The sequence below is a fragment of the Tamandua tetradactyla genome, chromosome 14 (genome assembly GCF_023851605.1).
Source record: "Tamandua tetradactyla isolate mTamTet1 chromosome 14, mTamTet1.pri, whole genome shotgun sequence".
NCBI classification, from domain to species: domain Eukaryota; kingdom Metazoa; phylum Chordata; class Mammalia; order Pilosa; family Myrmecophagidae; genus Tamandua; species Tamandua tetradactyla.
Window position 1 is genome coordinate 94,512,967 of NC_135340.1, and position 12,656 is coordinate 94,525,622.

The 12,656-nt window shown below is 58.5% G+C and overlaps 1 protein-coding gene across 1 annotated transcript in view; it reads left to right on the forward strand.

Annotated features, from left to right (window-relative positions):
* Positions 1-820: 820 nt before the first annotated feature.
* The window catches only part of ADAMTS7 (ADAM metallopeptidase with thrombospondin type 1 motif 7), a 35,717-nt gene continuing 23,881 nt past the window's right edge, over positions 821-12,656 (forward strand). The window contains exons 1-8 of the mRNA XM_077126754.1: positions 821-907; positions 1,732-2,127; positions 4,235-4,400; positions 4,964-5,145; positions 9,746-9,829; positions 10,126-10,250; positions 10,985-11,134; positions 12,454-12,597. Coding sequence (XP_076982869.1) covers positions 821-907; positions 1,732-2,127; positions 4,235-4,400; positions 4,964-5,145; positions 9,746-9,829; positions 10,126-10,250; positions 10,985-11,134; positions 12,454-12,597 — 1,334 coding nt within the window. The remainder of the gene's footprint in view (positions 908-1,731; positions 2,128-4,234; positions 4,401-4,963; positions 5,146-9,745; positions 9,830-10,125; positions 10,251-10,984; positions 11,135-12,453; positions 12,598-12,656) is intronic.

The window sequence follows — 12,656 nt, forward strand, 5'->3', positions numbered from 1 at the left end:
TAGGGCCTCACAGGGCATTGCCAGAACTTCCTCTTTTGCTCTGAGCAAGATGGGAGCCACTGCAGGATTTTGAACATGATCTGAAGGAACCTCTCTCACTGCTGTGTTGAGAATAGACAGGGCAGGTGGGCAACAGTGCAGGCCGAGACCTGTTGAGAGACCATTGCAATAATCTGTGTAATGTTTACAACATGTATAAGCTATAATGAGCATAGCCCAAATACCCCTAAAGATCGGGAGAAAGATCAAAGGAGGGGGTGCAGTTGGAGAAGACAGGATATAACCTATGAGTATGACTGCTGAATCATTGTATTGATATTTTTCTTAGTCTCCAGTGTCTTGGAGCAGTTAGAAGTCAAAACCTAAAATTGTGGAATTGTAACCCATGCCAAACTCTGAAATTTGTTCTACAAATAATTGTTGCGGTGTGCTTTGAAAATCTATTGCTTTTTCGTATCTATCTTATTTTTCACAATTAAAACAATTGGAGGGGGTCGGGCCATGGTGGCTTAGCAGCCTAGCCTTGCTCCTTGATAGAGACCCAGGTCCGTTTCCTGGTGCCTGCCGGTGCAAGCAAACAAAAACAAAAAATCTATCTAAATAGATATATATGGGAGGAGCACAGGAGACAACGCAGGTGACTGAATACTTTGGATGGCCTGCATGGTGTGTGGAGATGCCGCAGTAAAAATCTTTTTTTTTTTTTTTAAGAGATTATTGCAATAGTCCAAATGGAGAACTGGAGAGGCACCGAGAGGCTCAGTAGCAGAGGGAGCGGGCGGCAGAGTGAGGGTCCGAAGCCAGGCACTCCCACCCCTGCATGGACGAGGCGCCCCCGGCGCAGGTGCCGCACGTGTGCTCTTACAGTGCCTCTGTAGTGCCTTTTGGAGGCCACCCAACTCTACAGGTCGGCCACTCCCGTGAGCAAACAAGCTCAAGGTGGAAGCCATCTAGGGAGGCTCCGTAATTTTTTCCCTTCTGCTGGAAGTCCTGGAAATTCTTAAGAAAACATTTAAGAGGGGTGCACGGGGAAGACTTAGACTGGCCCATAGTAGCGGCAGGGAGGAAAGTAGCGAGGAGAGGGAGACACAAAATACCATATAATGGCACTGACAACGGGACGAACAGACCAAATCAGACAACAGTGATTCCGAGCAACGTCTTGCTACGGGACCCGACCACGGAAGTAACGCTGCGTCCAGCCTTCCAGGTGGTCCCTAAATGGATTCAAATGAATACTATACTCACCGGTGAGATTTCCGGAAACGAATGACTCCACCAATTTCTGTATGGTTTTGGAGAGTCCTCGGGAATCGGCCCAGTTCCCGGTCCTTACCTGGGGCCGAGGACCGTTTCTCGAGGCCTTCCCCTGGGTCGGACTCCGTCGCGGGGGCGACTCCCCGGACCTGTGGCCACCAAATGTCCTGTTAGGGACGATCTCGCTGGGGCCTCCAAATGTAGTGCGGCACACCGATAGAAAAACCACACGATATTAAATTGCAAGCCAATTAGGAGTTTTTATTAGCCGGCTGGCGTCTGCCCCTCGTCCCCACTACTGGGGTATCAGAGTGCAGCCCCAGCCTGATTTTGTGCACGCTTTCAAAGGTATAAACCATATTTTGGGGTTTTTTGAAGCAAGCAGATACAGAAGCGGGAAAGGAGCGGCTAGCTTTTTTGCAAGAACAGGATGCTTGCTGGGTTTTGTGATCTTGATTTTAGTCAAGCTTTTAGCAATGGAAAACTTTCTCAACCCTTCACACTCTCCTCGCAGCGCGGGCAGCGGAGGACCGGGCGGCGCCAGACATCGTGCACCCCGTCCGCGTGGACGCGGGCGGCTCCTTCCTGTCCTACGAGCTGTGGCCGCGGGCGCCGCGCAAACGCGACGTGTCGGCGCGACGGGACGCGCCCGCCTTCTACGAGCTGCGCTACCGCGGCCGCGAGCTGCGCTTCAACCTCACGCTCAACCCGCACCTGCTGGCGCCCGGCTTCGTGCGCGAGACGCGGCGGCGCGGGGGCCTGGGGCGCGCGCACATCACCGCGCGCACCCCCGCCTGCCACCTGCTGGGCGCCGTGCGGGACCCCGAGCTCCGGGGCGGCCTGGCGGCCATCAGCGCCTGCGACGGCCTGGTGAGTACACGGGGCCGCGGGGTCTGCCCCCAGCCGCGCCGGGGACCCGCCCGGTGGCGTCGGTCACTGCTTTTCCTCTCTGGGCCTTGGGGTTCCCTCCCTTGAAATGGGAGGGGCGGCGCGGGCCCTGTTCTCTGGCAGGTGGTTGTCAGACTTTGAGGTGAGTTATGATCCCCTGTGGGGCTCCTGGAAATAGGTCTGGGGTGGGGCCTGAGAACGCGCATTTCTTACAGTTTCCTAGGCAACGCTGATGCTGCATGCCCAGAGACCCCACTGAGAGAACTACTGTTGGTAGACGAAGAAAATGAGAAAGGCGCTGACTCGCTCCGTCTTTGGGGCATCAGCTTTAACTTTGTTCCTCTGGGCACCCTTTTAAGCTGCCCTTCCCTGGGGCAGGCTCCCCACGGCCCTGGGCCATTCCTCCAGGGGCAGTTGAGTTACGTGTCTCAGTCCCTCTCTGTTCCCCTCGGAGCTCCCAGGACACAGGCCTGGCTTCTGGGGTTTTGTCTGCACTGCAGGGTGATGCCGGCAGCTGCTTGCTGCCCTAAATGCCTCCCTCTGCTTGAGTGGTCAGTTACAGCAGCTCCCACCCCACGCAGGATAGGATTCCTTTCTTCCCTGTTTAGGAGTCCCCATCCCTGCCCTCCCAGCTTGGGGGTGGGGGTGGGGGGTCGAAGTTAGAAGGGAGGTGTGCACTCTTAGCCATCACATGTTCCCAGGAGGACCCTCGGATTGCTTAGGCAAAAGCCACGGGCTGTTGGGGAACAGGACAGCCCCCCGTGCACAGCGCCACAGGGTCTTTGGAAGGCCATCTGCCCAGCACACGCTGCCCCGGGCTACAGGGGATGTGAGGGGACAGAGCAGGCAGATGGTGACAGGTGGGTGGGAGCTCTGATGGCCACTTGGTGCAGCTTTAAGGAGTCCAAAGTCCATCCCAGCCCCCCAAAGGTTTTTCTTGGATGAGTGCATGGAGTTTGCTTTCTAATCCGCACTTAGTACTCGCAACCGCCCTATGCAAATAGGTGCTGTCATTATTCCCATTTTACGGATGAGAAACTGAGGCACAGAGATGGGGATTAACTTGTGCAAGGTCACACAGCTAGAGTTGTGTGATGAAGAAGGGGTGAATCACCACTCGTGGAGAAGCAGCGAGTCCTCTATTGAGCCGGGCCTCCCTGCCCGGGCCCACCCAGTCTCTGGGGCCTCTGCCCCCTCACCCTCAGGGAATGACCACTCCCTCCAAAGGAGAGGAGGCGCTCCCAGGTGCTTGGCAGTCCCTGACCACTCAGATGCCAGGTGGCAGGATGTTTTCGACAGATGCTCGGCATTTGTTTGCTGAGGTATGGTATGAGCTAAGAGGAAGCCAGAGAAGGTGGCAGGAAAACAGGCGTGGAAGCACCTCTGCCAAGGCAACAGGGTAGCCTGCATGAACTCATGCAAGACCCAGGCCTGGAGGGGGGTGGACTTTTCACTCTTTAAATCTGCCCAAGAGGCCATCGTCTCTACAGGCCATCAGAGCTCCCCTCCGCCCCACCTACCTGCCCATCTGCCTGCTGGGTGCCCGCAGGGCCGCGTGTGCTGGGCAGAGGGCCGTCCACAGGCCCTGTGGCTACAGCCCGTGGCTTTTGCCTGAGCAACCTGAGGGACCTCCTGGGGACATGTGATGGCTAAGAATGCACATATCCTTTCTTCCTTTGCCCCTACCCCACCCCCAAGTTGGGAGGGCAGGACTAGGGGCTCCTAAACAGAGTGAGCAGTGGCCCTGCGGGGGGAAAGCATGGCTGTCAGACGTCCACTAAAGGTGGGCACCCCCGGGGAGGGGAGATCTCTGCCCCAGTGTTCTCAGCAGCCCTGGAGGGGGGAGGCCGCTGCACGAGCCTGTTCATATCGTGGGCCGGTGGCTGAAGCCAAGGGCAAGAGGCCCAGGTTCCTTTGCTGGAGGCTGTCCAAGGGGAGCCGGGGGCCAGCGTCATAGGCTGCCGCGTCCCTCTGCCAGCCCCTCACTTCCCAAGCCCTCACAGGCTTGGGCGGGCAGGGAGGGCCTTTGGGATGCATAGGAGAGTGGCTGAGGGCCCTGCCCCGTGTGACCTTGGTGCTGCTTCCCCAGAAAGGTGTGTTCCAGCTGTCCAATGAAGACCACTTCATTGAACCTCTGGAAGGCGTCCCCGTCCAGCCCGGCCGGGCCCAGCCACATGTGGTGTACAAGCACCAAGCCCCAGAGAGAAGGGCGAAGCAGGATGCCCCCAGGGCTCTGGGCGCCTGTGCAGTGCAAGGTGCGTCTCTCCATTGCGAGCTTCAGAGTGGAGGATGCACCTCCAGAAAGCATCCTCTCAACCTTCCCCCACCCAGCCCTCCCACAGCCCAAAGGGCCGTAGACAAAGAGATAGACGTGTCATCCCAGCCTGTGCCTTCCAGATTGGGCTTGTGGCCTCTGAATCTTTCTCCCCTCGTTCTCCCATCACCCCTGCCTCCAGGCTTGATCTCCTCCTGCTCCCTCCCTGCCCACTGCCTGGACACCCTCAGCTCTGCCATCCATTTTCCCTGCAGCAACCAGCCAGGAGCCCCTCTCTCCTCCCCACCCACTCCCACCCTGGAATAGCTGACCCCCATGGGTGAGGACCCAGAGCAGGGGGGCTAGAACCTTCTCTGCCTAGTGACCATAGTGCTGGCCAGGCCAGGTAAGCAGCTGCCCACCAAGCAGCTGGGGCTTGGGCACTGTTCCTTTGGCATGCCAGCCTCAGTGCTGCCTCTGCCACCTCCTAAGGAGAGGCCCCTGTGCATGCATCCCGGCCCAGTGCCCCTTGGCAGCTGTCCCCTCCCCGTCTGGGGCCCACAGCGTCCCTGGAATTGGAGCTGCAGCGGGAGTATTGGGAGCGGCGGCGGCGGCCCAAGCGTCTACACCCGCGCTCAGTCAGCAAGGAGAAGTGGGTGGAAACCCTGGTGGTCGCTGACACCACGATGGTGGAACACCATGGGCAGCCCCAAGTCGAGAGCTACGTGCTGACCATCATGAACATGGTGAGGGGCTGCAGGGGGTGGGCAGGGGGTGGTGTCAGGGGCAGGAAGGCTGGTAGGCTGGCCCCCAGGTGGGGAGAATGCTGGCCAAGCTCCTGGGGCTGCTGCGGGGACACCACGGAGCTGCCTGCTGGGGAGGGGGCGGCCGAGGCAGTCTGGGCCTGCCCTGAGGGAGCTCATAGACCGGTTGGGTGACCCACACCCACCTGTGAACAAATGCCTCCCTCCTTTGTGCCAGGACCGGCACTGAGTGCGGGGGACACGGAAATTCCCAGCCATTGCATGCCCTGCCCGAGTTAGCGCACATCCGAGTCAGAAGCATCAAAATCCCCCACCCCACTTTCCCTGCTGGGGACCTGTCCCTTTCCCTGCTGGAGCCGCTCTGCTCACCTGTGAGCTGGGGATGGTCACTGAACCTCATGGGGCTGACAGATCGTTCCTTGACTCTGCAGGACAGCTGCGATAGCTGAGGTCCTGGGAGGGTGTGTGACCTTCCCGGGTCCCTCCACGATGCAGAGCAGAGCAAGGAGGGACCCTGGTCTCCTCCGTCCCAGTCGGGGCCTTGCTGGGTGCTGGGAGCTGTCAGTTCCTGACTGCGAGGCCAGCCACTCCCTCCCTGCTACTGCCTGCCCTCGGGCACCCCCGGGGAGGGGAGATCTCTGCCCCGGTGTTCTCAGCAGCCCTGGAGGGGGGAGGCCGCTGCACGAGCCTGTTCATATCGTGGGCCGGTGACTGGGGCCAAGGGCAAGAGGCCCAGGTTCCTTTGCTGGAGGCTGTCCAAGGGGAGCCGGGGGCCAGCGTCATAGGCTGCCGCGTCCCTCTGCCAGCCCCTCAGCCCTGAGATTGTCTAGAGCAATTGTTTTCCATCTGGGAAGCCTGGGGCTCAGAGACGAGAAAGGGGGCAAGGGGGACGTGCATAGCTTTTCTCCCTGCTGCTGGCCACCACCCCCTCCCCTGAGTCTCCACCTCGAAGCTTCTGTGTTGACTCCGCCACCCTCCATGGCTCCCTGCTCCTTATGGAATAAAAGCCACAGCTCTGTGCCTGACATTTGAGCCCCTGTGCAGCCTCGTCTGCCTGGGGAGGGGAACCCCTAAAGGCCAGGGTGTTAGGGAGCCTGTGGCTGGGCATCAGGCCTGGTCCCTGCATTTGTGGTGATGCTGTGGGACCAGGCCCCTGCCGTGAGGTCCCAGCCTTCCCACGCTCGCCTCTTAGGGGCTCTGGCTGAAAGAGACCCGTCCAAGAGCTCGGCTGGAGCCACGGATGGTTAACTGGCTTCATTTCATCTCACCTTTTGGGCCGGGCACTGGGCAGAGTATGACCTCTCAAGCCCTGCGAGCTTCCCCTGGCCATTCCTGACCCCTCCTTGCCTCCACCGTTCTGACTCTCAGAGCCCCAGGGGAGAAGGGCCTCTGAGCCCGACATCAGGGGCACAGGGTGCCATGCTGCCAGCTTCTGAGCAGGGCTAGACTGTGGGACCCGCCTGGTGGGGCAGGGCTGGAGCCACCCACAGTGCTTCCCGCCCACAAGCCCACCTAATCCTCATCCCCATTTTACAGATGAGAGAACAAAGATTCAGAAAGGTCAAGGGATTTGCTCAAGGCCACATAGCTAGTAAGCGGCAGAGCTAAGCCCGAAGCCCGTGTCCACCTGCCTTCAGAGCTCTACTCCGCCCCCTGTGCCCTTCAGCCCACCCCAGGCGGAGACAGCTGGGTGGACTGTGGTGGCCAGGGAGGGCTAGAAGGATGGGGGACCAGCGTGGTGGAGATGGGGAGAACCTAGCCCTGTTCCCCCTGGAGCAGGTGCTTGTCCATTAGGGATGAGATGATGGACGTGTAAGCTCTCACCTTCAGTAAACTCAGTATCATTGTAGCATTTCCCAAAGACTCTTCTAGGGAGTACTTGTTCCAGAGGATGCAGATAAGTGTTCTGTGAAAAGGATGCTATCGTTGAATAAGTTTGGCAACGTGGGATTAAACCAAGTGTAGGAGGCTTCTTACTGCAGGACCTCTCAGAGCCTTTAAAACTAATGTGCACTGAAATTTACTAAGAGAGTAGGGAGGCAGCATTTTCCAATTTTAAGAAGAAAAAAATAGGGGCTGTAAAGGAGACAAACCTGGGTTGTGATCCCAGCTCTACCCTCTCTCTAAGCCTCAGTTCCTTGCTCTATAAAATGGGTATGCTATTGTCTGTCTCAGAAGCAGGAATGAAATGGGATATAAAGTTCCCAGCATGGACTGCACCTGGTACACCCCCTCGATGTTAGCGGCTGCTCTGCAGCTGCTATAAACATCTGACCCTCAGCCCCACATGCTCCACGCCCACTTCCTACAGCCTCACCCTTCTTGGGAAGGTCTCCTGTGGGGCCCAATGTGCCAGTGTCCTTCTCTGTGCCAAACCCACTCTTGGAGGTCAGGTGGGGGTACCCCAGGCATATCAGGACCCCATTTTGAACCCTTAGTTCTATTCATGCTCTCTGAGGCCTTTGCTTTTCGGGGTGCATGGCCTAGAAATCAAACCTGGGTTCTCCCTCATGGCAGGTAAGCGTTCTACCACTGAACCGTCTCTACACCCTTCTGAATCCTTTTTAAACCGGTTCTTGTCATACTGTCAGCTCATTGGGAGCTGGGTCACCTGCAGCTTCCAGCTCTCCCTTTCACAAACTGGGAAGTGCTGTACATTCCGCGGGAGGAGCTTCGTGGTGGCCCTAAGATGCCCCCAGCCCTAACTCAGGAGAGAGGGGTGTCGATTTCTGCAGCAGGTCTTAGCAGACCCTTGGGGGCTTCTCGACTTCTGCTGTGGCTTTGCTGGGAGCTGACGCCAAGTTTCACCTTTCTGTAGTCTAGGAGACTCGTTCTTTGAACCTGACTTTCTCCAGGACACTTTTCTCAGTCCTTACTGTTTATTTTAAACGGGATAATGCACTGGAAATACTGAGCACATTGTCCAAGACTGATTCGTTTACTCAGCAAATATGTCCTGAGTGCATATCGGGTGACTGGACGTAGACCAAGCCGTGGGTTATGAGCGGGAGTCCCAGAGGATACGGCCTCAGCCCGCCCGGAGCTCACAGGCTGGTGGGGAAGACTGGGTTCATCAAAGAGCCACCTTAGGGATGTGAAGATGCAGTGGAGGTGGCTGCAGGAAGGACAAGTTCGTGATGCTCTCCAACGGATGGAGTAAAGGCTCCCCAGAGGATGTGATGGAGGAGAGGGTAGGAGATGTCTTGGGGAAGAGGCAAGAAAAGATGCTCCAGGCTGAGGGAATGGTATCTGCAAAGGGGTTCTGGGATTTGTGGGATTCTGAGAGAAAGCCAGAGGGGCTGGAGCCAAGGGGAGAGATGAGGCCAGAGAGGCGGACAGGGACCAGACCACGCAGGCCTCAACCCTGTGGACAGTGAAGCCACTTACTGCTTTTAGCAAAGGCAGGTGTGTTGGGTTTGCATTTCAAAGCCAGGTGGCTCCAGCTGCTGGGGTGCAGGTGGCCTGGAGGGGCCACAGAGCTTGTTAGGAGACCTTGACAGTTGGATAGTCAAGTTGGTAGAGGCTTGAACTGGGCATTGGAGAAGGAGAGAAGATTCAGGCAAAATGCAAGAGGCAACATTGCTTGGTCATGGGGTGGGATGGAATGTGCAAAGGCTCCCAGCCTTCCAGCTTGTGCTGGAGATGGACAGTGGCTCATGATGTCAGTGTTTATTGTCACCATTTCTGACCCTAGTTGCTGAAAATTCTTCATCCCTGTTACTGGGACTTGGGTGCCCTCTTTACAGTGTTAGTTTTGTCCATTCCCATTTGAGCATTGTTTTACTTGATGGAATTGCTGCGAGTCAACTAACAGCCCCTATCATCTCCACCCCCTGGGGACCTGACACCTGTCCCATTTAGGGATTGGCCTCTTCCTTGTTCTGAGGGAGCCTAAAGGAGCCCATCGCTTTCCCCACACATTTGTCTGCACCCTTACCCACCTTCCATCTTTAGGGTGGCCTTCTCTCATGTAGCCACGGGGGCTTCTGACAGATAGGCACACCTATCCCCTTGGCCCTGGGTTTTCGTGCTCCAGGTACCAGAGCCCCTTAAGAAGTTGGGAGAGCTGAGCATTGGGGAGGCCTGGGCCCGTGCCCACCCCTCACCCCTCACCTCTAGGCTCTTCCCAGATGCTGTGCCTCATTGGAGGGCTTTGTCCTGTGATGCCAGTCCTGCATCCCCAGGGCAGGAGGAGGAGGCTGCAGGGAGGTAGGGCTGAAGGTGGAGTTAGGGCCCTGGGTCAGGCCAGGAAGCCAGCATTTGGAGGTCTGGACTGGCCTTGGCTGGACTGGGTGGGAAGAGAGGTTGGAACGTGGAGGCGACTCATGCACAGACAGGCCGCAGGGGCCACGGGCCTAGGAGGCCTCTTGTTATGCTGTTGCTGGGTGGGGAGCGTGTGTGTAGATGCAGACACAAGCCCAGGCAGGTGCACGTGCATGCACGGTGCTGTGTGTGCAGCCCGTGTGCAGCACTCCCGCGTGCGTGCGGGTGTGTCCTGCCTTCCTCCTGGGAAGGCTGAGTGGGCCTTGGCTGATCTCATCCGCTATCCGGGGTGACAGCCGGGCGCCCCACCTCTTCGCAGGTGGCCGGCCTGTTTCATGACCCCAGCATCGGGAACCCCATCCACATCACCATCGTGCGCCTGATTGTGCTGGAAGACGAGGAGGTGAGCGGCCAGGTGACCCCACGCCGTCCCTCTGGGGGGTGGGCCCCAGCCACCTTGCTGCCTGAGCTGGCTCCTAAAGGCACAGCAGAGCCACATGGCCTGGGCAGTGTCATCTGTCACCCCCAACCCCAGGCCCCGGGGGACCCTCTCTCAGCCCCACCCCTGGCCCAGGAGGTGTCCCTGGCTTGCCTGCCTGACCTCCCACCGCCCCCTCTGGGGTTCTGCCTCCTGCCTTGGGGCCTGTTCCTGTCGGAGCTTGGGGAGGGAGGCATGAGTGGCCGCCCCTGTGCCCCCAGGAGGACCTCAAGATCACACACCACGCGGACAACACCCTGCAGAGCTTCTGCAGGTGGCAGAAGGAAATCAACATGAAGGACGATGCCCACCCCCTGCACCACGACGTCGCGGTGCTGCTCACCAGGTAGTGCCGGGCGCCCGAGGGGCGGGCGGGGGTGGGCAGGAGCGCCACCCTCTGAGGTGCCACTGCCTGCCCGAGCAGCACCAGCCGGCCTGCTGCCAGGGAGCCCCGGTTTGGAGCGCGTTTGGGTCCCTTTGGTCTAAGGCTGGGTCCCATCACCGTTTGTGGAGGTCTTTTTCATTTTAACTTTTTGATTTGAGATAACTGTGGATGCACAAATGGTTGTCAGAAATAATGCCGAGGGAGCCCGTCTGCCCTTCAAGGACCCCAGTGTTAACATCTTGCAAAACCTTAGGGCGCTCTCACAACCACGAAATTGACACTGCTGTGACCCCTGGGCCTTACTCCGATGTCAGCACTTTTACATGCATTTACGTGTGTGTGTTCAGTCCCGTGCGCCACTATGTACGTAGGTTCCTGTATCTACTTCCAGAGTCAAGACACAGAACAGTTGCATCCCTAGGATACCTCGTGCCCCCCTTTAGTAGCCACAACCACCTCCCTCCTTCTTCCTTTCCTAACCTCTGGCAACTGCAAACCTGTTGAGCTGCAGCAGCTTTAAGGTCCGGGTGGAGTTGCTTTCCCTCTGCTGTGCTCCTGCGGCCGCCGCCAGCACCCTCGCCGGGCTAGCTCTCCAGGCCCCGGCAGGACAGGCGACCGGCAGGCGTGAGGAGTGGAGGGTGTGCGAATGAGAACCTCTGCATCAGCCTGAGGCCCGCGTCTCTCCTTGCGTGCAGGCAGGACCTGTGTTCCGCCATGAACCAGCCCTGCGAGACCCTGGGCCTGGCCCACGTGGCGGGCATGTGCCAGCCGCACCGCAGCTGCAACATCAACGAGGACACGGGCCTGCCACTGGCCTTCACCGTGGCGCACGAGCTCGGGCACAGGTACGCCTCCCGCCCCCAGGGCTCCGCCGAGGTCCCAGCATCGCCTTCCCAGCCCGGGGCTGCAGGGTAGCCAGGCCCGAGGGCCAGAGAAATCCCCAGAAAAAGAAGCTGCCAGCAGGGTGGGAGCTGTGCCTCAGCCTGGCCATGCTTGTCCCTGTGTTGCCCCTACCCCAGCAGGTGGGGCTGCTTCTCCAGTGAACAGGAAAGGGACACTGCCTGCCGGACACCTCTGGGCCCGGCCTGGAGTGAGTCCTTTTTGAAGGGGTTGGGGTGGGCCAGAAAGTCACCGTAGTTCTTTAGATGACCCCTTTCTCTTGTCCTCAGTGCTTGCATTTTTGACTCCTGGTTCCCCTACCCCCATTCCTGCTTGCTGTATGGCCTTGGGCAAATGCCTTGCCCTCTCTGGGCTTGTGTGCTCCCTAGAGATGAGGGAGTTGGGATTCAGTGAAACCCAAAGCTCCTTGCATCTGCTGTCCCCTGCCTGAGACTCTCATGTCCAGGCATAGCCCATGTCCTCAGCCGCTGGGCCCCAGGCAGGAAGCAGGTTCTCTTAGCTGGTGGATGCATGTGGCAGCCTCTTTGAGTCTCCACGAGCTGACAAGGGCAGGCAGCGGAGTTGGGGTCATCCTTCCAGACACCAGGTTCCTGGGTGTCAGCCACGCAGGCAGGGCCCCCAGGCTGCTTGTGGCAGGGAGAGGAGCGCTCTGCTCCAGTTCTCCTGTTTCCTGGTAGTGTCACCTCCCGTGTTCCCTTAGCCTGAGTGAGCCTCAAGGGATAATAATGGCTCACTGCGCAGTTCTGAGGGCTGAGTGTGGTAGAGTATCTGAAAGTGCTTAGCATGGCACCTGGCACATAGTAGGTGCTCAGGGAATGTAAGTTTTCTGGAGTCCTTCCCAAGGAGAGGCTCTTGAGACCTTTCTGTGATGCATAGGACCTCATTAGTTCCGAGTCCCTTGATCTGAATACCTAACTTTGGGACAAAGACCCAGGGGCTGTTTCTGGTGCGGGGGTCGTGATGGGCTCCCATCTGCCCACCCCACTCGCCATCGCTGGTCAACCCTAGGGCAGGAGCAGAGCTGCTCTGGGTCCCCTGGCACTCATCCACACTCAGGCGGTGCATCTGGAGGGGAACTCCATAGGTCACTCACTGCACCCCCATATTTCACATGAAAGCTTTGAGGCTCAGAGAAGGGAGGTGACTTTTCCAAGGCCAGGTAGCCCCTGGTCCCTGGCAGCTAGGACCTTGCAGACCTCAGGGGAGGGCAGGCTGGCCCCCTCCTGCCGGCTCACCCGCCCCTGGGGCCTGTGCTCTCACGCAGTTTTGGCATTCAGCATGATGGAAGCGGCAATGACTGTGAGCCCGTTGGGAAACCGTCTTTCATCATGTCTTCACAGCTCCTGTACGACGCTGCCCCTCTCACCTGGTCCCGCTGTAGCCGCGAGTATATCACCAGGTTCCTTGAGTAAGTCCCTCTCCCAGCCCTGGGGAGCCCACTCTGGGAGGTCACGGTCTAACGGGGGA